At 48.4% G+C, this 23,131-nt stretch overlaps 9 protein-coding genes and 2 non-coding genes across 11 annotated transcripts; 4 read left to right on the plus strand and 7 right to left on the minus strand.

Annotated features, from left to right (window-relative positions):
- The first annotated feature begins 46 nt into the window (after positions 1-46).
- Positions 47-1,084, plus strand: BJ212DRAFT_1314513 (uncharacterized protein). The gene is made up of 3 exons (XM_041334125.1): positions 47-97; positions 156-260; positions 311-1,084. Exons 1-3 carry the CDS (start codon positions 93-95, stop codon positions 942-944), a joined length of 744 nt encoding a protein of 247 aa, XP_041198763.1. The 5' UTR covers positions 47-92; the 3' UTR covers positions 945-1,084.
- A 135-nt stretch (positions 1,085-1,219) lies between these two features.
- On the plus strand, positions 1,220-3,819 carry BJ212DRAFT_1294933 (WD40-repeat-containing domain protein; the record flags this gene model as incomplete). The annotated part of the gene is made up of 11 exons (XM_041332269.1): positions 1,220-1,401; positions 1,438-1,680; positions 1,719-2,013; positions 2,059-2,182; positions 2,233-2,340; positions 2,391-2,446; positions 2,493-2,948; positions 3,002-3,296; positions 3,350-3,459; positions 3,511-3,627; positions 3,682-3,819. 11 exons carry the CDS (start codon positions 1,220-1,222, stop codon positions 3,817-3,819), a joined length of 2,124 nt encoding a protein of 707 aa, XP_041198764.1.
- Positions 3,820-4,038: 219 nt separating this feature from the next.
- On the minus strand, positions 4,039-6,227 carry BJ212DRAFT_279360 (uncharacterized protein). The gene is made up of 8 exons (XM_041342808.1): positions 5,890-6,227; positions 5,523-5,623; positions 5,448-5,466; positions 5,224-5,393; positions 5,153-5,173; positions 4,648-5,103; positions 4,522-4,599; positions 4,039-4,456 (listed from the first exon to the last, which is right to left on the minus strand). Exons 1-8 carry the CDS (start codon positions 6,124-6,126, stop codon positions 4,318-4,320), a joined length of 1,221 nt encoding a protein of 406 aa, XP_041198765.1. The 5' UTR covers positions 6,127-6,227; the 3' UTR covers positions 4,039-4,317.
- Positions 6,228-6,329: 102 nt separating this feature from the next.
- Positions 6,330-8,315, minus strand: BJ212DRAFT_1474906 (carbohydrate-binding module family 43 protein/Glycoside hydrolase family 72 protein; the record flags this gene model as incomplete). The annotated part of the gene is made up of 6 exons (XM_041339165.1): positions 6,330-6,673; positions 6,728-7,338; positions 7,392-7,541; positions 7,601-7,816; positions 7,868-8,073; positions 8,142-8,315. The coding sequence occupies 6 exons, from the start codon at positions 8,313-8,315 to the stop codon at positions 6,330-6,332; spliced, it is 1,701 nt and encodes a 566-aa protein (XP_041198766.1).
- A 2,673-nt stretch (positions 8,316-10,988) lies between these two features.
- BJ212DRAFT_1474907 (uncharacterized protein) lies at positions 10,989-11,530 on the minus strand (the record flags this gene model as incomplete). The annotated part of the gene is made up of 2 exons (XM_041339166.1): positions 10,989-11,411; positions 11,465-11,530. 2 exons carry the CDS (start codon positions 11,528-11,530, stop codon positions 10,989-10,991), a joined length of 489 nt encoding a protein of 162 aa, XP_041198767.1.
- Positions 11,531-13,753: 2,223 nt separating this feature from the next.
- Positions 13,754-15,324, minus strand: BJ212DRAFT_279670 (uncharacterized protein). Its single transcript, XM_041342809.1, has 3 exons — positions 14,920-15,324; positions 14,767-14,861; positions 13,754-14,707 (listed from the first exon to the last, which is right to left on the minus strand). The coding sequence occupies exons 1-3, from the start codon at positions 14,941-14,943 to the stop codon at positions 13,921-13,923; spliced, it is 906 nt and encodes a 301-aa protein (XP_041198768.1). The 5' UTR covers positions 14,944-15,324; the 3' UTR covers positions 13,754-13,920.
- Positions 15,325-16,126: 802 nt separating this feature from the next.
- On the plus strand, positions 16,127-17,480 carry BJ212DRAFT_1452927 (uncharacterized protein; the record flags this gene model as incomplete). The annotated part of the gene is made up of 2 exons (XM_041338841.1): positions 16,127-16,551; positions 16,606-17,480. The coding sequence occupies exons 1-2, from the start codon at positions 16,275-16,277 to the stop codon at positions 17,478-17,480; spliced, it is 1,152 nt and encodes a 383-aa protein (XP_041198769.1). The 5' UTR covers positions 16,127-16,274.
- Positions 17,481-18,483: 1,003 nt separating this feature from the next.
- Positions 18,484-18,975, minus strand: BJ212DRAFT_1214711 (P-loop containing nucleoside triphosphate hydrolase protein; the record flags this gene model as incomplete). Its single annotated transcript, XM_041329284.1, has 1 exon — positions 18,484-18,975. A coding segment is annotated over one exon (492 nt), but the record flags the coding sequence as incomplete, so codon positions are not given.
- A 2,696-nt stretch (positions 18,976-21,671) lies between these two features.
- BJ212DRAFT_t23 lies at positions 21,672-21,761 on the minus strand. The gene has a single exon. It is a non-coding gene; the product is annotated as a tRNA-Lys (tRNA).
- Positions 21,762-22,358: 597 nt separating this feature from the next.
- On the minus strand, positions 22,359-22,452 carry BJ212DRAFT_t22. Its single transcript has one exon. It is a non-coding gene; the product is annotated as a tRNA-Lys (tRNA).
- A 152-nt stretch (positions 22,453-22,604) lies between these two features.
- Positions 22,605-23,029, plus strand: BJ212DRAFT_279835 (ribosomal protein S14). The gene is made up of 3 exons (XM_041342810.1): positions 22,605-22,754; positions 22,808-22,907; positions 22,960-23,029. Exons 1-3 carry the CDS (start codon positions 22,693-22,695, stop codon positions 22,966-22,968), a joined length of 171 nt encoding a protein of 56 aa, XP_041198771.1. The 5' UTR covers positions 22,605-22,692; the 3' UTR covers positions 22,969-23,029.
- The last annotated feature ends 102 nt before the right edge of the window (positions 23,030-23,131 follow it).

Below are 23,131 nucleotides of genomic sequence, written 5' to 3' on the forward strand. Positions count from 1 at the left end.
GTGACGAATTGTGACATATGACATCGGAGGATTTCGTCACCAGTCACGCATTTACCAGCGTGCGTTTGTACATAAGTCAGAAATCATCGTTCATGTGGTGAGTTACTGAAGCCAAAGAAGAATGACTTATTAATTGTGATTTCTATGTTAAACAGGTGCACAAGGTGGTTCCTACCGTTGTTACTTTTACCTCTCCCAACTGCTCAACCATACTTTTTGGTGCTGTTCCTGTTTTCATTAGCTTTGCACGCGAAACCATGGTAAGGTACCGTGTTATGAGTGCGTCCAGGTGATACTGACATGTTCATAGCTTCTACTGTATTGTACTTCTCGGAGCTCTCTTTCTGTCATCATGTTATTGGCAGTCATTTCCATTGGAGACGCGCCTCTCAATTCCATGGTCCCCCACTATCACCACCTTTTATGATGCATTAGAAACATCCTTGCCACCCAATTTCGACCTGGGCGAGCACACTCCACCTATAATTCGTGTCAATGACAGATGCTGGTGCGATTTTGCTGCAGGAATTTTCAAATCATACGATATGCAGAAATGGGAGAGGGAAAGTGTGGAGAAACTGGCTGCAGATATGGTGCAGCAGATGAAGGATCGTGCGGAGAAGCTCACCGGAGCAGAGGAGCTACCAAACGCCGAGGAAGAAACATTATCACCTGAGGAGACGCATTTCTCGGCAAATCATATCGTACACGTCATACCCTCCCAGAAGTCCACATTATCAGCGCTTCGCTCGATGTTCGGTAAAACAGAGGCTCAAGCCACAGCATCCATCACAGATACGGAACCGTTAACAACAGCGACAACGACGTCAGTTTCCGACTCCAAGCCATCCCCGACGTCGCCGCCACCACCCCTTCGTCGACCACTTGAATATGACTTCAATCCGTACGGCTTTGATCTCATTCTCGATTTTCATTGGTCTTGAGGTTGACAGAAAAATTAGTATACGACGCATGCTACTCAACACAGCTTGTATCAATATTTTAATTATAGACTGCAAGCACTACTTCTGTTGTATACTATATGTATGTGCCTGAAGTAGACTTTTGAATGCTGTCGAGCGTGTGAATTTCAGCTAAGGCGTCGCGGCGGCTGAGATATTCAGAACCAGAAAGCTTGCAAATTGCTCTCCTTCGCATAAGTATCTTCATCAGCTCACTCAGTTCCCCCTTCTTTCGCTTTCGTGCGGAATGCGACTAGATGTCCTCAAAGTTTAAGGGAAAGTCAGCCGACCGGCCAGACATTACCCGTGCAGCGTTAGACCCGGAACCGTCCACAGTCCACAGTAAGATGGACTTGGTGTCCAAAACCCTCTTTGCGCCCTTCAATAACAAGAAGAAAGACACCTCGCGCATTCTTACAGACCGTGAGCAATACCCGGTGTTATTTGTCTCAATCATCTAATATATTCATTCCAGTCGCCCCGGTAATAATGACCCCCGTATGATGAACGCAGCGGCAACAGTGTCTTCACGTTCGCGAGGTTCTCTTGGTGCCTCAGCTCCTGGAGGATCCCGGTTGGACTTTGCAACCCTCGGACGCGCCCCAATGCGTCTAACCCTCGGTACCCGCCGCATCACATCACGAGACCTCCAGATCGTCGAGGCAACGGATGAGCTCTTGGACGCTGAGATTCCAGAAGCGGGGGTATTGCGTCTGACGTGAGCTTACTTCGTGGATTCAATGCCACTGTTCCGAGTTCGGAGAAAAACCGGACACGGCGCAAACAGATGCGGAATGTCGAGACTCCGAGGATTGGGCTGAAAAAGTTAGGGATGAGTGCGAGAGGGATGATGATGGAAGATGAAGAGGAGAGAAGTATTGCAAGTGAAGAAGATGTGGTGGTGGTTTCACGTCTTGATGAGCGGGGAAAACGAAAGGGGAAGAGACGAGGCAGGGAGAGCCTTAGTGCAGCAAAGGCACTTGGCAAGGACGAACTTCGGCGACAGACCCAGGAGATACTACTTGACAAGGAGAATCTTCATGTTCGACGGGTATGTTTCTCTGTCTCACATCTTGACTTTCCTAACGTGGTGCAGAGCCTAATTAACAGTGAAATTGTGGAAATTAACAGTAAAATCAAAGCGCTGGACTCAATCAGAGAGAGGTTGGAACAAGACCTCTTAAAATTGCACGAGGATGAGTTGGAATTGGATGATGAGCGTAAGAGTCAATTGAATTGTGCATACGAAACTTCGCTGACCTGCAGACAGTCGGGGGCGTGCAGGAACGAATAGAGTTTGAGGAAGCTGCCTTCCGCCAGAGTGACAATACCAAAACCGCACCGGTACCTCATGTTGCCCCTTCACGGCGGCGGAGAGGTATGCTTGTTACGAATTTGGCTATTGCATACATTTACCATGTTTTGGAGGTCCCGTTTTCTTACCGTCAGAGCATGATGAGCTCCCACCAGGAGTAGCATTCATGGTGAGTTCAGCATCCAACCTCATCCTTTGAAATCCCGCCTAATTAGTTGCAGACCCTAGAAAGTCACCTCACACCAATCGCCGCCCTCGACTTCTCCGAACCTTACGGAACGCTTGTGAGTGCCTCGCAAGAAGACTCCCAACCTCGGCTTTGGGATTTGATGACAGGCTCTGAAATCGGACGATTGCGTGGGCATCGCGGTGCCGTCAAATGCATACAGGTTGAGGACAACCTTTGCTTGACTGGTGCAGAGGACGGTAACGTGCGCCTTTGGGACCTTCGACTGGTGGACGAAGATGACTGGGAGAGAGATGGTCTTGCCGATGTTGCGGAGGAGGATGAGGGTACCGCTTATGATGGGGAACTCATCGAAAAGCCTAATGGAATTCGGTCAAGTGAACCTAGCGAAGCAGGCACGGCTGACCAGACTGGACCGTGCATCAGGTTGTTTGAAGGGCACAGTAAGGCTGTCACCGCACTTTACTTTGAGGATGAGTGTTTGGTAAATATCTTTTATTCGTCCCTCAGCTCCATGTCGTCTCACTGCGCATGCAGGTCACTGGTGCTTCGGACAAGACACTTCGTCAATGGGACCTTGCGACTGGACAGTGTGTCATGACAATGGATATCCTATGGGCTATCTCGCATCCACAGCCCACTATACCAAGTAATGGCATACCAAATCACCTCTTTCCAAGTGCCACTGCCTCTGCGGGGCACTTCGCCGTTCCTACACCTCCTTCCGCAGACGGTAGTTGGGACATGTATGAAGATTTTGTGGGTGGGGTCCAATTCTGGGGTTATGGACTTGTGAGCGGTAGCGGTGACGGGGCTGTACGAATGTGGGACAGTAAGTCGTTCCGGTCATCCCTGCCGCATTTGACGCGAAAGTTCTATCTCTAGTGCGGACGGGACAGGCCCACCGAACGTTAATGGGACATACCGGCCCAGTGACCTGTCTTCAGTTCGATGAGATGCATATTGCCAGCGGCAGTCTTGACAAGTCAATACGGGTATGCACGTTTGATTTATTTGGCTAGTGATGTTCTAATGTGTGTCCCAAGATATGGGACGTCAGGACAGGCGGCACATTTGAAACCCTCAAGTATGATCATGCAGTGACCGCGCTGCAGTTCGACACCCGCAAAGTTATTGCTGCTACTGGTGAAAATGGCGTGAAGGTGGACCTTTTGGTTGTTTGTGAACATTGCTGGATGCTAACTCTGTGCCCGCAGATCTACAATCGCACGAGTATGCAACATTCGTCTCTTTTCACGAACGGCCATACGCAACCCGTCGAGCGCCTACGATACATGGACCGGTACCTCGTGTCAGGCGGACGTGACGCTGCAGTAAAGATATGGACTCTATGATTTTCGATTGGAGGTCCTAAGGACCTTCGACTGTCGAGAATATTGGCGCCAATTAGAATCTATATATATCTCAACTTAGTGCAGACAGATCCGGTTGGTTATAACTTAGCACCGACACATCGAATAGATGTAATAGCATACACAAAGTTGCATACATCTCCAAGTTTTGTTTGCGGCTTCATTTCAGGCTTGCCATGTACAGGATAACGTCTTGGACCTTAGCACGCTCGTTGACGAAAGAAGAGGCAGGGGTGCGCTTCTGGTCCTCCCACCAGTGTGCAATAATTAATAGTAGAGCAACGATGAGCATCACTATTAGAATCTAAGCCAAGATCAGTTTGTATCTGCCAATATGCAAACAAAAGCAAACGCAGTGGCGAATGGAAAGAGGCAAACAAGAAAAAAAGATACACGTAGGCATATGAAAGATATACAAAGCAAGACATGATATAGATAATTTCAACGACAGACAAAGTTGCCGAGCAAAAAAAAAACATGTTAAGCTCTCCTATAGCCAACTTCCGGGGCGTCACGGCGAGGGGGATAGTCTCTGATACGCTTGTCAGGAGCGGACCTGTCGCCAGAATATCCATTGGCGCTAGGGTAGGCATCATAATGCGCAGAACGGGGTGGAGGACTCATTGAGCGGCGACTTTCGGTTACATGAGGAATCATGAAAACATGACGCAATAAAGGACTCACCGATAGCGAGGCTGCTCAGGCGAACGGGGGTAGTCCGATTGGCGTGGGGGTGGTGTAAGTGGCCTAGGAATGTAATCCCTTGGAGATAATGAGACTTCAACCACAATACAAGAAGTCGGGCCATACCGGAGCGGTCTATCGTAATCATCGCGGCGAGGAGGGGGACCAGGAGGTGTCCTAGGCCTCGAATTCGTTGGAGGGTACCTATCATCTGGCGGAGGACGCCTTTCATACCGGTCAAAGTCCCTTGGTGGAGGATAGCCTCTCGGTGGTGCATCCCTGTCATATGGGCGATCATACCGGGAAGGAGGCGGCGGTGGAAGTCCCCTCATTCTATAATCATCATAATCGCGCGGGCGTGGAGGCGGCCCCATTAAATAATCTCTCTGATCCCTTATGGGCGAGGGGGGACGCCGAGAATCTCTGCCAGGCAGCGGCAGCGGCGGCGGATAATCATAATACCTCGCATCCTGTGGAGGAGGGTATCGCACCGGGGGACCAAAGTCTCTAGGAGGTAAGTAATCCCTAGGTGGTAATCGTTCAATCAACCCCACTTCGTGAGAAGAACCTCTAGGAGGACGCCTGGTAAAGAGTGAGCAGTCTTGACAGCAGTGCTAAGATAAGAACTTACGATTGTAAGCGAGGGCATTCCCTATTTGTAAAGCTATCAGCAACAAATGACCGAGACCATCAACTACGTACCTGGCCCAATGGCCAATTTCACCGCATCTGAAACAAGCACCGGGATCATCAGAGCGCCTAGTAGCGCGTCCGCGACCGTGGGAAAGTTCCACTCGTATTTTGTTGCCCATAAAGTAACCTTCGTTGTATTTAGCAACACTTTCTTCGGCAGCCTCGCGGCTGTCAAATTCCTGTCACGAGCCTCCATGAGGTCACTCATGCGACTAGAAGCAGTGATAACTTACGACAAAACCATAACCGATTCTACATGACAGACGTTAAATAAAAACCAACTCTTCAAGCGGAATCAAAGAACGTACTTCAATTCGATGTGTGTGATCCTTCCAATCTTTCCAAAACAACTTTGAAGGTCCTCTTGGCGTGTATGGTCTGGTAAACCGCCAATGTATACTTTGTTCGGCTGTGCAGCACAATGTGTTCAACATGAGGCCAGACAATGAAGCGAATCAGAACAGCGAGAAGACAAGGGCAAGACCAGCGAACAGAGGAATTTGCACGCAAAATTTCGACGTGAGGGTTTAGCGACCAGAGACAGGTGTAGCAAGCCGCTTAGTCGCAGAACCAACTAATCGCCCAGTATCATAGTCTGGAGACAAGATCATTGCGCAGGCGGTAGAGATCCAAGCTAGCGGAGGATTCAACAAGAATAAGAGGAGACCTAAGCACCTTGGATAACTTTTCGCGACCGGAGTCGGTTTTGCTGCCAGAAACGCCGTTGTCACCGCTGGAGGTACGTTTATGACCAGAGCCGCTGGCCATTTGCCCGGAAGTCGTTTCGTCTGCTGCCAGAGGCGCGTCGTCGACGAGGGGGTCAGCACTGGACATAGGTCCCATGTTATCTGGGTCTTCACCGAAGCCCCATTTGTCATTGGTGTCTTGCGCTGCTAGCGGTGATGCAGCCATCTTGGAGGTATTGGTGCAAAAATATTCTGAGGGGATCAACAGAGCATGTCATAAACAAACAAACTCTGCCACACTTAGACAAAACATGCTCAAACACAATTAATGGAACGGTGAAGGAACTACAAATATTAGGGGTAGTATTGTTGTATACCAATAAAGAATAGTCCATTTCTACAAAAGTTCATTTTAAATCAAATTTTGCCTCAAGCTATGGTCCAGAGCCCACTAGCGATGCCAGCTGCAACGAGAACTCCCATGCCCATCAGGGTCCTGGCATCAGCGAGAACAACTGATGCGGCGTTAGGTGAACTACCACTTCCGCCACCCGAGCTCGATGATGACCCAGAGGGGCCCGGGGCTCCTGCAGGGAGAGTGGGAACGGACGTGCCCGAAGCACTCGCGAGACAGGACGATGCCGCGGTATTTGCAGCACTGGCACTGGATGGTGCCTTGCTATTGACGGTCCCGTTCCCACCAAAGCTACATGATTGAGCGTTGGCCCCGTTTGCTATGTAGTAGTCACTCATCACATAGGACAACATTATGGCTATGAGAATGATCAGAGCTTGCGCTATGCAGGGTTCTCATATCATGAACTTACTGGGGTCGCACTCAGATACCGCACCGTATTGTCCTGTTGTCCCGTTGGAAGAAATCGCGCTGCAAGATCCACCAGACTGTCCGATGAGGCTGCACGCGTAATCTAGCAGCGCTCCAACGATTGCTGTGTAGTTACTGGTCGAAGGCGTGAATTGGCAGCTGAGATTGTTTTCGAGACACTGGCAAGCAGAGAAGTTAGGCGTGGGAGGAAGAGTGTTGGAGGCAAGCCAACTTGAGTTCTGTTGAGGGCACGATGGATAGGTGGCAGTGCCGGCGCCGCTCTGCGAAGGCGAATTAGGTGGCGACGCAGCGGCGTACTGAGTCTGTAGGTTGGTGAAATCACTGCTTGTAGTGACCGTGGATCCATCAGGCGAGATCGTAACCATACCGAACTGTCCCTGAGCGCTCGTAGCTGGGAAGTAAGAGAATGCGACACCACCAGACCAAACGGGAGACATCTGCGAGCTAAAAAGCGCCGCGACTTCTGTCCACACACGAGGGGGAGAAGTAATACACCCGTATTCGCTGAAGTAAGCTGCAACATTGTAACCCGCAAATTGTCCCTCTACACCGGCATAAGAAGCCTCAAAGGTTGAATTTCCACACCATTCACTGTAGGACGATGTCAATGACCAACAAATAAAATACTGATAGTTCAAACTGACTAGTTATTCAACCCGAATAGATCAAGGGCAGTTGCACCGGAGTTTGACCCAGAGGGATCACAGGACAAGTAGTTAGCCAAAGGGTCGAGCCATGTAGCATCTCCATCGATGGACGCATAGCCAACGAGCGCGCTAGAACTGATCGAATTACTGGGAGAAAACACATTTAGCTTCATGGGAGCAGATCTGGAAAATCGGGTTTAGCCTACATATATGCTTTCACATCACGAGCAGCCGCCTTGACGAAGGTAGCAGCAGCGGTGCCGTTAGCTGCGATAACAACTTCATTTCCAACGTTGTAAGCCAAAACGTTGTTGTATTTTGAGAAGACGTCGATGGTCTCGATGTATAAATCAAGTAGATTGGTGGTCCAGGTCGGCGCGTCGCGGTCCATCGAACCATTCCCAGGTAGAGAAAGATCGATGCTAGACAGTATCAATGGGCTGGTAGGCTGAGGATTTTTCATGGATACTCACATAGTATAAATACCAGCATTACTGAATGTTTGCATACAAGAGTCGTGGTTCAGCGATGAGTTAACGCTGTAGGCACGGATGGTATTGACACCAAGCTGTTGCAGGTATGGAAGATCACGGGTGCAGGCAGTGCCATTGGCCAAGGGATCGATCGATGAAAGTGGATGGCTCAAGAAAGGTATTGCTTGCGCTCGCGACCACCGCACCTACATCCGATTGTGAGCATTGACATGATATTTGACGGTAGCAAACATCAAGTTGACTTGATGTTTACCGAAATGTCCTTACCTTGCTCCTGGTAAGCTACACCTTTGATATAAAACCTGTTCCCATCCGCGGTATAGAGGTATCTTCCGTTGCGAGTTACCGTCTGAATAGCAGCGTCAACGCCAGTCAGAAAAGCACCCGCCAGAGCAAGGCCAGCTGCGAAGCGTGAGCTCGCTCGCATGATATCTCGCTCAGATATTTAGGAAACGAGATGAAGAAGTAATGTAGACGGCTGCGAATGCCGTGACTTTTGAAGTAGGGAACGTGTGGTTGTCGTGGTCGTGGTATATACTGCAAGTCAATCTTGTCTGTGGCAGGCTCAACAACTGATTTACCTGGGAAGACACGGAGGAGTCCGCTTAGTCATACCCGTATATGGCAGGCGGATGCGTTCACAATAATTAACATTAAATGGTTCGACGGACCGATTGGTAGACAGACTTCCAGGCTTTGGAACTGTTCGTCATCCGTACACACGGTCACTGAGCGCAACGCTGCGCAACGGTGAGCACCACGTGTGTGGGTTACGCCGCCAGGCAGTCCATCTGGAAGTGGCTCGTATCAAGTCAACCAGGAAGACTGCATGAGCATCAAGAAACTGTTTGGCAACCTGTGCGTGCGAGGTACGCGTACCTCGTACAGATCATAATTTTTGATCTTACACGTCTTGCAACGGCATTTGTGATCAAAGGCTGGTTCAGTTCACGAGTGACTCTGAGCCTGCTTGCTTGACTCGTCCTGCTTCTTTCAATTTGGAGGGGCGGTAGAAACAACAATGTTCGTCATTTCGCCTGTCCATTAATCCGGAATCGCTGAATACTTATGTAGCAGAGCCAGCTAGCTAGTACTACTATGTGAATGAATGTTATAAATACTTCAGGAACAAGGATATCAATAAGCGATGACAAAAGACCCTGGCGTTTTTGCATCAAATCGACAGTGTCAGAGGGATGACCCTGTTTGGAGATGTTCCTGAAGCAGGGTCAGTGTTGAGTTGGGAAAATTGATGAAATACACACCTTTGCAAGTTTCTCCTCTTCAGGACAAAACAACAAGGTAGGATGGCAAACCCTGTCAAGCACCACTGCCTTTTAAGTCCAGGACAGGAGATAATGATTCCAGAAAGACTTGAACAGATGTTTGAGCATATTGTTCCATGGGTGAGGTGCTTTTAAGAGATGGAAGGCCCAATTTTGACATGTGTAATTGAGAGTGTCATGAAGTTGACTGGCTTCTTCCCCATGCTTCATCTGTGAAAACTGGTAAATGCTCTCATAGCATGGATGATCTCCATGTCCTGGTGTAAAATGAGCTGCAGGTGTAGAGCAATTGTGTTGTCTCAGTTGAAGAAACACTAGAAACATCAAGAAATCTGGGAAGCTCTTGAAATGCTGGATGACTTGAAATGCTGGCAGCAAAAGCATTTCTGGGTCGACAATGTACTCATTCACAGCTTTTGATATGCTCGAGAACTCTTCCATCATCACCCAGACAGACACTGCAGGAGTTGACTGCCATGTTTGGCCATGAGGTGTCTGCAGCCAGTCTCGTCCACCACGCATCTGTAGCCAGCTTGTGCTGTGTGAAGTCCGCAGCCAGTATTGCCCATTTTTAGTTTGCAGCCAGTCTGGGCCAGTCAGTGTATGTAGCCAGTCTCGACCACTACTGGTCTGGAGCCAGTTTCGGCCACTCTGGGTCTGAAGCCAGTCTCACCCACCTTGAGTTTGTAGCCATTCTCACCCCCTCTGAGTCTGCAGCCAATCCTCCCCACCCCAGGTCTGCAGCCAGTCTCCCCCACATCTTGTTTGCAGCCAATTTTGACCACTCCTTGTTTGCAACCAATCACACCCACCCCTTGTCTGCAGCCAGCTTCACACATGTGGGGTTCACAGCCAGTCTCATCCACCCTGGGTCTGCAGCCAGCCTCACCCACTCCTAGTCTTCATCCAATCTTGTCCACTCCTGGTCTGCAACCAGTCTTGCCCACTTCAGGTCTGCAGCCATTCTCGGCCAGTACAAGCATTTAGCCAGTCTCACCCACCTGGGTTCTGCAACCAGTCTCATCCACTGTTGGTCTGCAGCCACTCCTGCCTGTTCCGGGTCTGCAGCCAGTCTTTCCCACCCTGGGTATACAACCAATCTTCCCCACCATGGGTCTGCAGCCAGTCTCTCCCTCCTTGGGTCTGCAGCCAGGCATGTCCATCCGAGGTCTCGAGCCAGGGCTGTAGATCTGAACTGCAATGTCCCTGAAGCCATAACATACCACTAAGAATGTGAAGTGGCTCTGGCGGTTGTATGATGAAGGCTAACAAGTCTTTTAAGCTGCTTGGGTGCACTGGGTGACTATAGCTTAGCTATGCCTCCTCAACCCGGAGAGTACATCAAGCAGGGCATTACTTTCTGAATATCTTGCATCATCAAATGGAAAGAGGAATGGGCGAGTAGGGTATGGGGTAAGTGATAGGTTGTACTTCAGGAAGGCTGCAGTTTGAGGGATCCAAAACATAGTCACAGATGGACAAATGGTAGATATTTACGGGGAGATGGCTGTCAGTCAGAATATCCATAACAGATCATAGCTGTGCCAAGGTTGTTTCAACATCCCTCCCCGGACCAGGGCCAAGAAGTTTCGAGATCTGTGAAATTGGCAGAGGATCTGCAAGGGCAGTGACAACAGACAAATGCATGTATGCCCACTTGGGGTCAGCACATGTGGAGAGAATATGGTCATATAACTTGTACACCTCTGTTCCTGGCAGCAGGTCACTCGTCAGCTCAAGCATGAGCTGCAGTCAGTTGCAGAGATCATTGTCTCCATCATCATTGTAGAGGCCATGATGAAACATCCACCCACTCATTTTGCCAGCCGTGCAAGTTGACACCTTGGCAGCTGTGGGAAATCGGGATGGTGGCTTTGTAGCTTTCTGAAGGAATGCTCCAAGTAGATATAGATGACATTGTCAACATCTGCATCATCCAGTGAGATGGTAACAGCAATGCTAGCCCCAGAAGTATTCGCTGGTATCTTGCAGACCAGTGAGTGCATGCCTTCATTCTGCATGGCTTTATGGATGTGCTCTTCCAAGCAACTCGTGAGCAGAATGTGGATGACAGGCAGATTAGGTTCACGAAGAGCTTGGCCAAGCAGGGAGATGAGGTCGGCAAGCTCGGTGGGGGATATGCATTCATCAAGGGCATCAACAACAAACACCGAAGGTGGACACTGTGACAATCTGTGATGAAGGATCCAGAGAGGTTGGAGAAAAAGCTCCTCCATCTGGTCACAAAGGGGTCTAGAAGTGCAGGGTTGTCATGGATAGTTCTTTTCACATCCTCCTGGATGCTAGGAAAATTGCTTGCAAGCTGGTAAGCGAGTGTCATGAAAAAGTAACCCATGGTGCAGTGTTTTGTGTGCTTGCAAGAGAAAAAGAATGATCCCAGGAGCTGCTTTTCATTGGTCACTTGCTCTTTCACTTTCAAAGCTCTCATCCTTTGAGCAACACTAAATGCAACAGCAGACTTTCCAATGCCTGCTGTGCCATGTAGCCAAATGAGCCAACTCTCCTTTTGGCTGTCTAGTAATCCATGGACCTTGTCAAGAAGGGTAACTCAGGTCCCTTGCAAACACTTCAGATGGGGCTGGCACTCACAGGAGTCATACTCCACACCCTTGACAGCGACCTGTGACAGCTTCTCCCAAGTTCCTTCATACAGTGATCGAGAATCACCAAGAGCTATTGATGATGTCAGAGTGCAATAGGGAATACGAGATGGGAATACTGGCAATCCAGACTCATTGATGAAGGTCAAAATTAGGTGTGACAAAAGTTGCGCTAGTTCAGTTTGACTGTACCATTAGACATCACAAGAGCGATAGTTGGGATAGACAACATACAATGACATTAACCGAGTAGTTAAATTCTAAGAACGTTGTGGGGTGAGTTGTGGAGAGCTTATAAGTCACGAAACAATTCTTTGGTGCCAGCCTGAGGTTGTCTGAAGTCGTATAAATGCGTTTGGACCATGTGGAGCTTCTCAACCGGCTCTTATGTTGCATTTAGGACCGAGAGCGCCATTATCCGTTGTGAGTATCGCCAGCATCAGAATAGACTCAATAATCTAGCAAGTCTAGCATCAGAATCAGAATCAGATGATCTGTCACAAGAGCCTTACTAAGCTAGTAGAACACTCTTATATAATATTCCTGGAAAGTCCTGTCTGATTTGTTCAAAAATAGTGAAGATCAAGTTGAAAATTTATTTAAGGGTACTAGATGGTCACGCAGGTTCGTGTGTCTCATGGGTTCGTGTTTTCATTCTAGCACATGCAATTCTACACAGAATCCTTCTGTATGTTACATATGGGTTCTCCCCAGCATAATACACATTGTCATATTTTTTTTGTGAAAAAATTCCAAGTGGTTCTCGTGCCAGGGCTCAGTTTATGGTGCTAGAGGCTAGTTTTACACATAGAATGCACACTCCAGCAAGCATATCATCACGGAAAATTCTGAAATGGTACATCGTGATTCTATATGATTAGGCCATGTTAAATAAATTTGTCCGAGACTACTTTCTCAATAGAATGACGTGCAGTATAAGAAACACGACCAGACGTGACAATCCATCCAAAGTGTGATATAGGAATTGAGATTCCGCTGTGCCGAAATGCGGCACTAAACACATGCGTCATTTTTGGAGTCTTAGCGCTGAAGACCTGGATGGTCAAGCCTAAACAGCGCCAGGCCCAAGAAGACAAAATCAAGAAGGCCTGCACAAAGCTTAATACTCTTCATCCTTATTCTTATGCTGATCATCAACCTGCGCCACCTCAACAACTACACCTACCTTATAATTCACGCTAGCCCTCGAGATTAAGTACCTGTCATCATACCTTACTGTCATATAGTCAACTGTAACATACTTGCATATCTTCCCGTACATTTCACATACTATCATTCTGTCTAATTTTACAAGATATTATTGTGCATCTCAAGCTCACTTGCTGGTGTATACGTGCGGAGCGTGAAATGGTTCGACGGCAGGGCGTTACATAGTGTGACAAAAACGCGAACCCTTGAGACAATCAGACGATAGCCCTCCGCTGGACTCAACTCTTCAAATCTCGAGAAAAAAAGTAACAGGCATTGTATTTTCGACATCAGGCTATCCAACGGTAAAAGAATTTTCGATTTTGGCCCAGACGTTGAGGAGCTAATGTCGTTGCAAAAAAAAAACGCGAACTCTGGTGACCATCTAGTACCGGGAAACGTCCAGAGGTGATCAGAACTTTTGTGTAATATAGACTTCGTCTAGGTAAATACAAACACATAGCATTGTTTAACACTTCCGCTGAGACTTCGTCTAGCTTACTTCAAGACCTATTGTTGATACCGACCTCGACTTCTTTCGAACTCTTGAGTAGACTATGGTACGTTCAAACCTTCACATGATACATTGCTTTCAGATATTCGGGAGCTGAAGCGTATGTGACAGTTGTATGGTGTCGCGGCAAACATTGAAATTGGACTGCGGCAAGTCGAGCATGTCGGTAATAAGGTGATCAATTCATAGTCATGAGATTCGTGTAATGATGCACATAATGTGATTTACAAGTTGAAAATTGCAATGCTAAAAGTGTGGAAGAAGATATGTATAAAAGATGCAAGTAGTGTGATATAAATGAACAATAATGATAATGCCAAGTTGCAAATGCAATTGTAATGCGGATGCCGATGATGATCCAGGTAATGACAACAAAATGAAACATGATAGTCAAGAAAGATTTCAATAGACGTTATATTCGTTCGTGAACGAGGGCTGGGGCATGGAATGCGTTGCATTATCCGGGTACTCGCAGCGGCCTTCAAAGTACCCCGAGCCATATGTCTGCAAAAACTCCTCCAGCTCAGCTGGTAGGGAGTCGTTCAGCTGGTCTCCGGAGACAGGCTGGTACTGGAAATCCGCATCAAAGGCGGGAACAGGCTGTTGATATTTGACATCAGAGAACAGTTCTGGGTCGAATTGCGGCATGTCGAAAGTGGAGAGATCGACGGGGACAGTTGAGGGCTGCAAGTGGTTGGAGGTCGGGATAGGGAGCTGAGAGGCCTGTTCGTGAACGGAGGCGAAGCTCTCGGCAGGGAAATCAGGGAAGAGTCGCTCCCAGGAGAGTTCGGCGAGTTCGCCAGAGAATTTAGAGATACCGGAATCGCTGGACTCAGTAGGTGAGAGCGAATTACAGGGAATGCAGCCTGCGAGTTCGTGGAATATTAGCTCATTCAGATCCAGCGATGCAGGCATATCTTCCTCGGGCCTCATGGACCGAGTAGATGGGTAAGGTGCAGCAGCGGACCGTCGAGCAGCTTTTCCCCCGAGGTTGCGACGCGCCTTGGGCTCGTAGCTGTGTAGGTGCTTGCGGTGACGTGTCAAGCTTGCTGGATCGGTAGTGGCAAACGCACATCCAGGGTGAGGGCACGTCTTCGAGCGTTCACGGGTGTGGGTCCTGATGTGCGTCTGCACGTTGGACTTCTGGAGGGTCTTGTAATGGCAATCAGGGAATGGACATGCGTGCATACTGATGCAGATAGTAAACGGGTCAGAAACCATCTAGTAAAATAAGGTACGAGTACGTACAGAGCCTCCTTGTGTTCATCGTGCGTACGCATATGTCTAGGAAGATCTGCCTTGCGGCTTATAACTTTGTGGCAGACAGGGCAGTCAACGGGTGTCTGTGGAGAAAGTGTCATAAGTACAAGACGCATGATGTGAAGTAGGCTGGAAACGTACCGTGTTACGTCCTGCAACAGGCATCTTGTGATAGTGTTTGAGAGGAGAGAAGCGGTTATATATGATCTGCAGGGTGGAATTAGATCCTTGAAGTGAATGAATAGTGCGTGCGTTGTGGCAGATCCACACATCTTACGCGCTTCTTTTAAAGCACCAGGGGTGCTATGGACATCGAGTACGATTGCTTTTCTGCGGTGCGCGTTTCTGCCTTTAAAGGCAAAAAGCACGAAGCAATCGTGTGCGATGGTCTGAGCATAAGGGACGAGCCACTCGGTTAGCAAGGAAGGCAAAAGCGCTGGGAGAAGGTTCGATTGCATCTCAACACTTTTCATTTTTTACCTTGTTAGGTAATTTCTGGTTACCTGCTCGATGTGGGGATGGCTCAGTGCTCAGTGTTCAGGCCTTATGAATGGGAAGGTAGGGGCCTACAGATGCCTCCTAAAAGAGCGCCACCTCGAGGCACATCCAAATATATTGAGGAGTTCCATTCCAGTACTAGACTTTAGGATAACGCTCGCAGTCACCGGCTGGCTATTGTCAATGAAGCTGTATTAAATGGCTCGAAGACGATGAAGAAGAACAAGACCAAGTTAGTCACCCACGGTGTATAGTGTATGGCCAGCGTCACGTGAGGGTATTGAACCTCTGGATCTTGATTCTGATTCCGCAAATTCAGCAGCAACGTCGTCGAGCGAGATACTCCCTGGACCTGCAAGAAGGTTATATACATCACGAGGCTTGGCCGAGAGCTGAAGTACCCACACGAAGGATGCTTCAAAATCCTGTGCAATCTCGATAGTAATGCCGACCTCTTCACGAGTGAGCATGTGAGCATGTCGATGGCGGGTGGACTTCTCAGTCTCCGCGGCCTTCATGGCGGTTTGCACGAATTTTTTCTAGTGTTTCGAATGTGTCGACTAGAGACTACACCGTCACGCAGATTGTGTTGTGCAGATATCAGAGAATGTACGCTCTATTTCACCATGATCATCCATGTCCTACAATCGAGAGGATCATCACAGCAAAGACCTTCAATAAGTGGGTGGATTTTGGAATTGGTTGGATCATTTTTCCACCATGAACTTGGGCCAGGGAGTCAACTGCAGGTGCTCTATTGAATTCATCTAAATTTTATCTCCGCGAGTCTCGGGTGCCCTGCGGCCAGGTTTGCAACAAATTATCAGAAACTTCAGACCCGTGGCACGGTGTAAACCGAACACCACAAACAGACGTGTTTGGGGCCAGAATGGATTTCTCACCAAACAACGTGGTCGATGCATTGATGAGGTCCAAACGGCCATGGCACGGAAAACCCCACTACTGCCGTAGCGAGAACCTGCCATCCCCAATCATCAATGGTTCGCGAATGCAATGCCTGTCGCGAGTCCTCCAATCTCAAGCGCTGCTCTGGCTGTCACAAAGTCTGGTACTGCTCTGTCACTTGCCAAAAGTCTCATTGGGTACGGCACATCTTTGCCTGCAAACCCCGTCGCCCTATCACCACCGCAGACCATCTAGCGCTTGCAGTCAGAAATGACAATCTCCCGGAAGATCCACAGACTTGCGAGGATTATGGGTTTGGACGTGCATTCTCTGTGGAGAATAGGTGCAATCTTCTTGGCTTGTATATCGGTATGTACATGTGGAGTTGACTCGGTCCAACCCCTGAAACGTTATCATTTTCAGGGCTGATGGACCCGCATCGCATAGGAATTCCCCCAAAGACCATCCACGATTGGCGGGTCAGGGGCGTGCTTGTAGAAGAGATTAAAGCAGCATTCTACAAGATTCCCATCGAATCCAGAGGCGGTTACTTCCCTTGGTTCCTGCAGAACCAGCACATTCTTAATCCGTCTGCTGCTGGTGATCGCCAGTTGAACGACGAAGGGGATGCCATGACTCTGCGTGCATGGCGCTTTACCGGAGGTGCAGAAACAGACTCGCCTGCAGACATAAAAGCCCGCTTAATGAGCATGCCTCATGACAGGCAAACATGTCATGTGTTCTATGCGTTACTCTTGAGCAGATGGTATCCTGCACCAATCGATAACCTCTGGATCCCCTTCGGTTTCTGCTCATGCGCTTGTGAAGAGGAGGAAATGTATCTAAGCAAACGTTATCAGGTCCTCATTACCAAATGCACATTCGACGAATTTTGTGACGCCTTCAGCTCCGCACGTATTCTCGATCTCTTCCGCAAGAATGGAGTTGACGTAAATCTTCGTTACCTTGCGGATGTCTTGCAAGACCACGATATGCACAAGTCTGTCTGGGACCTCAAGCAATTTGCGGTCCAGACCAATGAACAAAATCCGAAGGGCCAAATGGTGAATTCCGTTGCGTGCGATTATGGGTTCATGAATTGCAAGAAGGATGTTGAGGTACAGGCGCTGAAGAAAGTTTATAGATCATTTTTTGAGCGTCGTGATGCGGATCCGCTAATGCTGCACGATGCTGCGATACGCGGAAACATCTTTGGGTACCTGGGGAGTTTGATGAAGCTGAACAGGAAGCACGAGCGCCTTATGAAGAATCCGTACCCGCTCCCTGTGCTGAAGTGAGATCACAGGCAAATGACTTGGTTTCTGACATGTCATTGTTGCCATCTTTGAACTCTCACACAGCTCTCCTTTTCTTGACTCCTTATGCTCTCAGATTCCATTGCTCCATGATCAACAGATGTATAATTACACTTCGTAGACTCGTATTCACCTCACTTTCCATGCTCATAGGTGGAATGGTTGTCTCGATAACATGTACAATATACTGTGACTGTGCCCACACCGTTAGATGTGCAATCCATACTGCCACCTCCTCCAATTCGATGGTCGGTCAAGTTGCATGAAGCCACTTTGGTTATTTCGTTTTGTCCAGCGTTGTCTGGTCTGTCATCATGACGTGAATGGCATTCAGAATGGCATCAGATATCATATTGACAAGAAGTATGTATTGTATTCACCCCCACTCCCGATGGTGGTGATCCAAGCTGATCTTCAAGTCACTGTTTGCATACTAATACTAACAAATAGTATATCCATAATCATAAGTATTCATCACTAACGAGAGGTGATTCCGAGAGAACATGAATAAAAAGATGGAGAACGAAAATGAAACACAACGAGGAGCATGAATGACAAATAAAAGTAATGCGCACGGGGAAAACGTTGGAATAAAATGATGGAATAAAAATCGTCCACTCACAACCAATACGATATATACCAAAGTCTCGCAAAGCTTATAACCATTCCTGTTCATTTCCGGTAAGAAGGGTGCGCCTAATAAGATCGTGCAAGTCGTACTCTGCCTGTCTCTCCGAGGTCTCCAGCGGGATTAAATAGATGTCCCGTACTAGCGTGCACGACATGTTGCTCGACACTTATGGGCGGCGCTATTCGCAACCACTCAGTCCATTGACCACGACGGCGACCAGCATCCCATTCCAGCGGGCAAGCTGTCATCGACCGCCGAAGCCGAGCACTTCTTTATGATAAGGTTGCGCAGAATCTCGCTTGACTGTGCAACGCGACGAGTAAAGTCTTCTGGAATGCCTGGATATTCCTGAATCGTTGTGACACATGCATGGCCTACGAGATCCATGCTGTTGAATATCTCCTTGTGAGCATCCCACCAGCTCTCCATGGGAGTCGTAGACTCCAATCCTGTGACGACGACGACGATTGGGACTCTCTTCTTCCGGGAGGTCCCAGAGTAAACAGTATTGTAGGTGCCAAGGATGGCGCGAGGGGAAGTCGTGTAGTGCATGCAGTACACCAAAAGGTCGATACCACCCAATGGTGACTTGAGGCTCATGAGCTTGTTCAACAAGCTCTTCAGCTGTTGCTTCGCTTGCTTGGGTGTCACCGTGCCTGCAGTCCCCTCGTTGAGACCCGCGGTATCAAACAGGGCGAATTTCTGGCCAGAAATGTCTACTGAGTAGCGTTTATATTCAGAGGTGCATCCCAGCGCATCATTGGAGGTCCTTGCGACCTGCTCTTGCGCGATGACATTGATGATTGAACTTTTCCCTGAGCCGGTTTCGCCGAATATGACAACATTTTTTTCCCGCGGATGCGTCTGCTACATTTTATCAGTAAACTTTCTTTGCAGTGATGCTAGTCAAGAAGTAGAGCACCTCATTAGTATCGCCAGCTTTCAATTTGAGGAATATGTGCTGATCGTTAACATCCGAATGTAATGCTTCGGAATCGCGGTCAGCAGACGATGACATTGCTCAAGGTGAGGACTCACTAAGCTGCCCGCCTTCTGCGAGCAATTGCTCGAAAGTCGTGTCAAATGTACACACGACCTCATACTGATCGAGCACTGGTCCAGGCTCATATGAGGCGCGAATTTCGAGGTGAACTGCTTTAAATTTGAAGAAGGACATGAGCCACTTGGAAAACGTCTGAGGGCGCTCATGTATGCTGAGGGTCTGGTTCCAAGAAACGCTGCAGTCGGCCATTTCCGCCTTGATGGTGTTGTACTGGCCATAGGGAGTAGAGATATGGACATAATGGCCAGCGGGTATGCGACCAGGCAGCATGGGAAGGCCCGTGACAGCGATAGATGTAAGTATCATGGCTGCCTTGCTTAAAGAGTGACAAGTGCCAGCTTGAGTTGGTGAAATAGAGAAGAAGAAAAAAGCGGGATAAGTTTGGTCATTTGTAGTAGGAATTAATGGAGCTTTATAATGGCGGCACACGCCAAGGCTGCGTCCAATCAAGTTCGAGTGTTTGTACGCGGCAGTACGAGAAGCTGGCCACCAAAGAACGGTAACGCTCAGCTGCCATAACGTCCGCTACGCCGGTATGTCGAAACAACCGTGGTCTGCAGTGCTCGTAAAGTCAGAGCCTGCACTGCCTATGCCTCATCGAGCGTAGTCAGACCATAAATAGAAGGAAGCTAGAAGACTCTGGACTCGAGTCCTTGCCCATGATCAATCCACTTGTTGATCGCATCTTTCATCATCTCACTTAGCGTTAATTGCTCTCTTGCAAGCTGCAGGAAACGGTCGACGGTCGAATGCTTGAAAATTCTGGTTACCAGTAGGAAATGCCTCGATATCGAATATGAGCTTATAGCGACCGGCCGTGACCCTGACCTCATTTTCCTGCAGCTGTGCAATCGATATCGGTACCCCATTATTGCGTCATTTACATATCGTTGGCAATCATTAAAATCGCATCTCCCCATATAGTCTCTGCGACCTTGCAAGGCGGTACCATCAATATCATTATTTCAACTGTGTGGCACATTGGATTCTCTTTGGGGCGCAGACTATATAACTTATCTCGAGCACCACAGCCCACCCCGTCTACTAAATAGACTGGTAATGTGACATCTACCTTCCAAATTATACTAGTTGCGCCGCCCTTTAAAGTCCCTTCAATGTCCACACGCCCCTCTTAAACTACTCACACGACCTGAAGCCGGTCCTCAATATTTATCGGCCCAATTACCACCGCGCTTAAGTAGAGACATTTATATTTGCTTGTATGTGTTACAAGCTTTTCTATGTGGAAGGAGCAATCTTCGGCCGGAGCATCAACAAATAGCAAAATATATGAGCAAGGACGGATTATAATGACAAACTTTGCATACGATATCCGCGGGCGCATGATAGAGCTGTAGCTGCATACTACTTGGGCTGTTGACAGGGTGAATTACTTGAGACTTGAATTCCATTGATAAAGTTGTCCGCTCAGAACGTTGAAGCAATAACCCAGGGATGTGATACGTGTCTCGTGATCATGAGTTGAACTGGCGATGCCAACCTGAGCATTGCGCACCAACCCTCTTACAACGCGCTTGGCACCGCGAGACATTCTGACATCTGCTTGAAGATGTTCTTTTTTGTCAAAATGTGGTCACTGCAGTGCAATTCTAGAAAGTGGTACACATGTAGTGGAGGAATTACAGTTGTGATAATCGTCGCCATCTATATTCTCTGATCTTGAACAATAAAAGATCTCGCATCGAAGGAGTAGCTGCCGTCCTCCTCACTTCTAGTGTAGTCGTTTATATGACAGCCTGCAAAGGAGAGATCCACTACGGACAAGCCAAATTTTGATTCGGTGAAAGATCAAGGATGTAGTAGCCGGGGTGGTCACTCACGAACATAGTCCGAGATGATTTTGCGCACGGCAGATCAAAATATAGCTTTCGTCTTTGGCCAAGGTATTGTCTCCATTCGCGACCCATCCGCCGCGATTCGCAGCTGAAGCCGCGAGGTCCTTAAAATGGTCCCGACAGAACAACGCTACAGGGCGCAAGAACTCGAAAACAAACAACTAATCATTAGAGCCTGCAGATATCTTCACCCACTTTATATATGGGAATGTCATGGAGACCAATAGAATGAAGACAACCGTTCCGTCTATCGAGGGAGGGTGTAGTCGTGAAATAATATTTTGGTGCCACGCAGTTCATGCAGTCCAAAATAAGTGTGCTGCAGCCGTGATTTTATCGGTAGCGAACTACATGAGAATGGGTACGGCGTCGAACGAGCCTCTGAGACCACCGAAACTATAGAAAGCGGCCTGAACGGCAGTAAAGCAGGAAGTTTGTCTGGTGACTTTGGTCGCGGGATCCCGCAGAGCAATTGTCAGTGATAGCACCAGAATCAGGAATTATGATGCCGAAATTATGTAACAGTGCTATCAGCATCTAGCTTCACCTGCACCAAGGCCACACGGCGCGTCGAATACCAGAAATTTGTGGTCTCATGTATCAGGCTGAGAGAAAAAAACCATAGCCCACCGCGAGGGTCGAACTCGCAGCCTTCAGATCACAATCGCCTAGCAGTAAGAGTCTGACGCTCTATCCGATTGAGCTAGGCGGGCAGTATGGAATCGCTTGCCCTGTCTCTTACGAATGAAGAGGCTCCGAACAGGAAAAGGACTCAGTATTGGATCAAAAAACTGAGGGAGAATATTTGACGGGGAGAGGAATGAATACGCTGATTGAGACAGGGAATAAAGCGTGAATGTGCATGAAGCATGTAACAGGGAGTGATTGCGTGTATAAAATAAAAGGATGAGTACGCACGAGAGTGACGTTGAGAGTCATATCTCGATACTGTCAAATGATTCCTGAGACCAACGTGTTGTAGAAAGCGACCTGGACGGTGGTGAAGGAAAGTGGGCGCTTGTCAGAACGCCTTGGTACTAGCCATCGTGGCGACACGGGCGCCTGTCCCCTCCGTTGAAAACTTGAAGTTACAGGATGCGGCCACATATACTGGTTTCACGGACCTGAGGATAGTGTTGGCATCAGAATCTGGCACATGCTGACCGTGATGCCTACACTAACTCAGTGCTAGTGCTGCTGGTACGTCTGTTGTGATAGCCTGTACCAAGGCTACGCAGTCAACATCGGCGCACTGAAAACCAGGCCTCGAAATCAGACCATCATGATAGAAATGAGAAAGAAAAAACGATAGCCCACCGCGAGGGTCGAACTCGCAGCCTTCAGATCACGATCGCCTAGCAGCTAGTAAGAGTCTGACGCTCTATCCGATTGAGCTAGGCGGGCGATATCAGGGCGTCTATTAAAACCGTTAAAAGCGCCACCTCGGCTAATACCGCGTAGGACATTAAACCTTATTTCAGCCACTGTACAGTTTTTCCAAACACGGCAACTCTGCCCATGGCGGGTGATTTCTGATTAGCAAGGCCTTCAACGCAAGCAACAGTCCGGCAAGGTAAGCCAAAGCCTACGCCTTCTCGCTACACGGTCCAACCTTCGTTTTAGCCTCAAGCAAAAAGTTTCAAAATGACCCACGACGCTGTTTGGTTCTCTCGTCCTAGAAAGTTCGGAAAGGGTGCCCGCCAGTGGTGAGTTGCGTAGGATCGTCTACATCATGGGTCGTTGAGTGATGGATATGTAGCCGCCTCTGTGCTCACCAGGCCGGTCTCATCCGCAAGTACGGCCTTGACTTGTGCCGTCAATGCTTCCGTGAAAAGTCAGCTGCCATCGGTTTCGTGAAGGTGAGTGCCATAGCGTTCGAGCGCGTTGCAGCAGCTCATGTTCGACGAATAGAACCGGTGAACAGTCGCGCACCTGCATCTTATATCATCGTCCTCTCGTCACGCTTCTTTATCTTGCCAGATCATTCGGTCGTCTTGTATGCCACTATGATAATATGCCAACAAGACTAGCATGAAATGCATCTACCATCCAATGCAAAACATCACCTCGTACCACTCAGATA

The sequence above is a fragment of the Suillus subaureus genome (assembly GCF_016647635.1).
Source record: "Suillus subaureus strain MN1 chromosome Unknown BJ212scaffold_2, whole genome shotgun sequence".
Classification (NCBI taxonomy): Eukaryota; Fungi; Basidiomycota; class Agaricomycetes; order Boletales; family Suillaceae; genus Suillus; species Suillus subaureus.

What these genes read in the sequence shown, in the direction of transcription:
- BJ212DRAFT_1314513 (XM_041334125.1), top strand. An exon ending in GCTTTGCACGCGAAACCATG is followed by an intron (nt 261 to 310) that starts GTAAGGTACCGT and finishes ACATGTTCATAG; the next exon opens with CTTCTACTGTATTGTACTTC.
- BJ212DRAFT_279360 (XM_041342808.1), bottom strand. Translation starts at nt 6,126, where the DNA reads ATGGCTGCATCACCGCTAGCAGCGCAAGACACCAATGACAAATGGGGC. An exon ending in GTCGCGAAAAGTTATCCAAG is followed by an intron (nt 5,624 to 5,889) that starts GTGCTTAGGTCT and finishes TGTGCTGCACAG; the next exon opens with CCGAACAAAGTATACATTGG. An exon ending in GAAATTGGCCATTGGGCCAG is followed by an intron (nt 5,174 to 5,223) that starts GTACGTAGTTGA and finishes CTTTACAAATAG; the next exon opens with GGAATGCCCTCGCTTACAAT.
- BJ212DRAFT_279670 (XM_041342809.1), bottom strand. Translation starts at nt 14,943, where the DNA reads ATGCCTGTTGCAGGACGTAACACG. An exon ending in CTGTTGCAGGACGTAACACG is followed by an intron (nt 14,862 to 14,919) that starts GTACGTTTCCAG and finishes CTTTCTCCACAG; the next exon opens with ACACCCGTTGACTGCCCTGT. An exon ending in GATGAACACAAGGAGGCTCT is followed by an intron (nt 14,708 to 14,766) that starts GTACGTACTCGT and finishes TATCTGCATCAG; the next exon opens with TATGCACGCATGTCCATTCC.
- BJ212DRAFT_279835 (XM_041342810.1), top strand. Translation starts at nt 22,693, where the DNA reads ATGACCCACGACGCTGTTTGGTTCTCTCGTCCTAGAAAGTTCGGAAAG. An exon ending in GGAAAGGGTGCCCGCCAGTG is followed by an intron (nt 22,755 to 22,807) that starts GTGAGTTGCGTA and finishes ATGGATATGTAG; the next exon opens with CCGCCTCTGTGCTCACCAGG.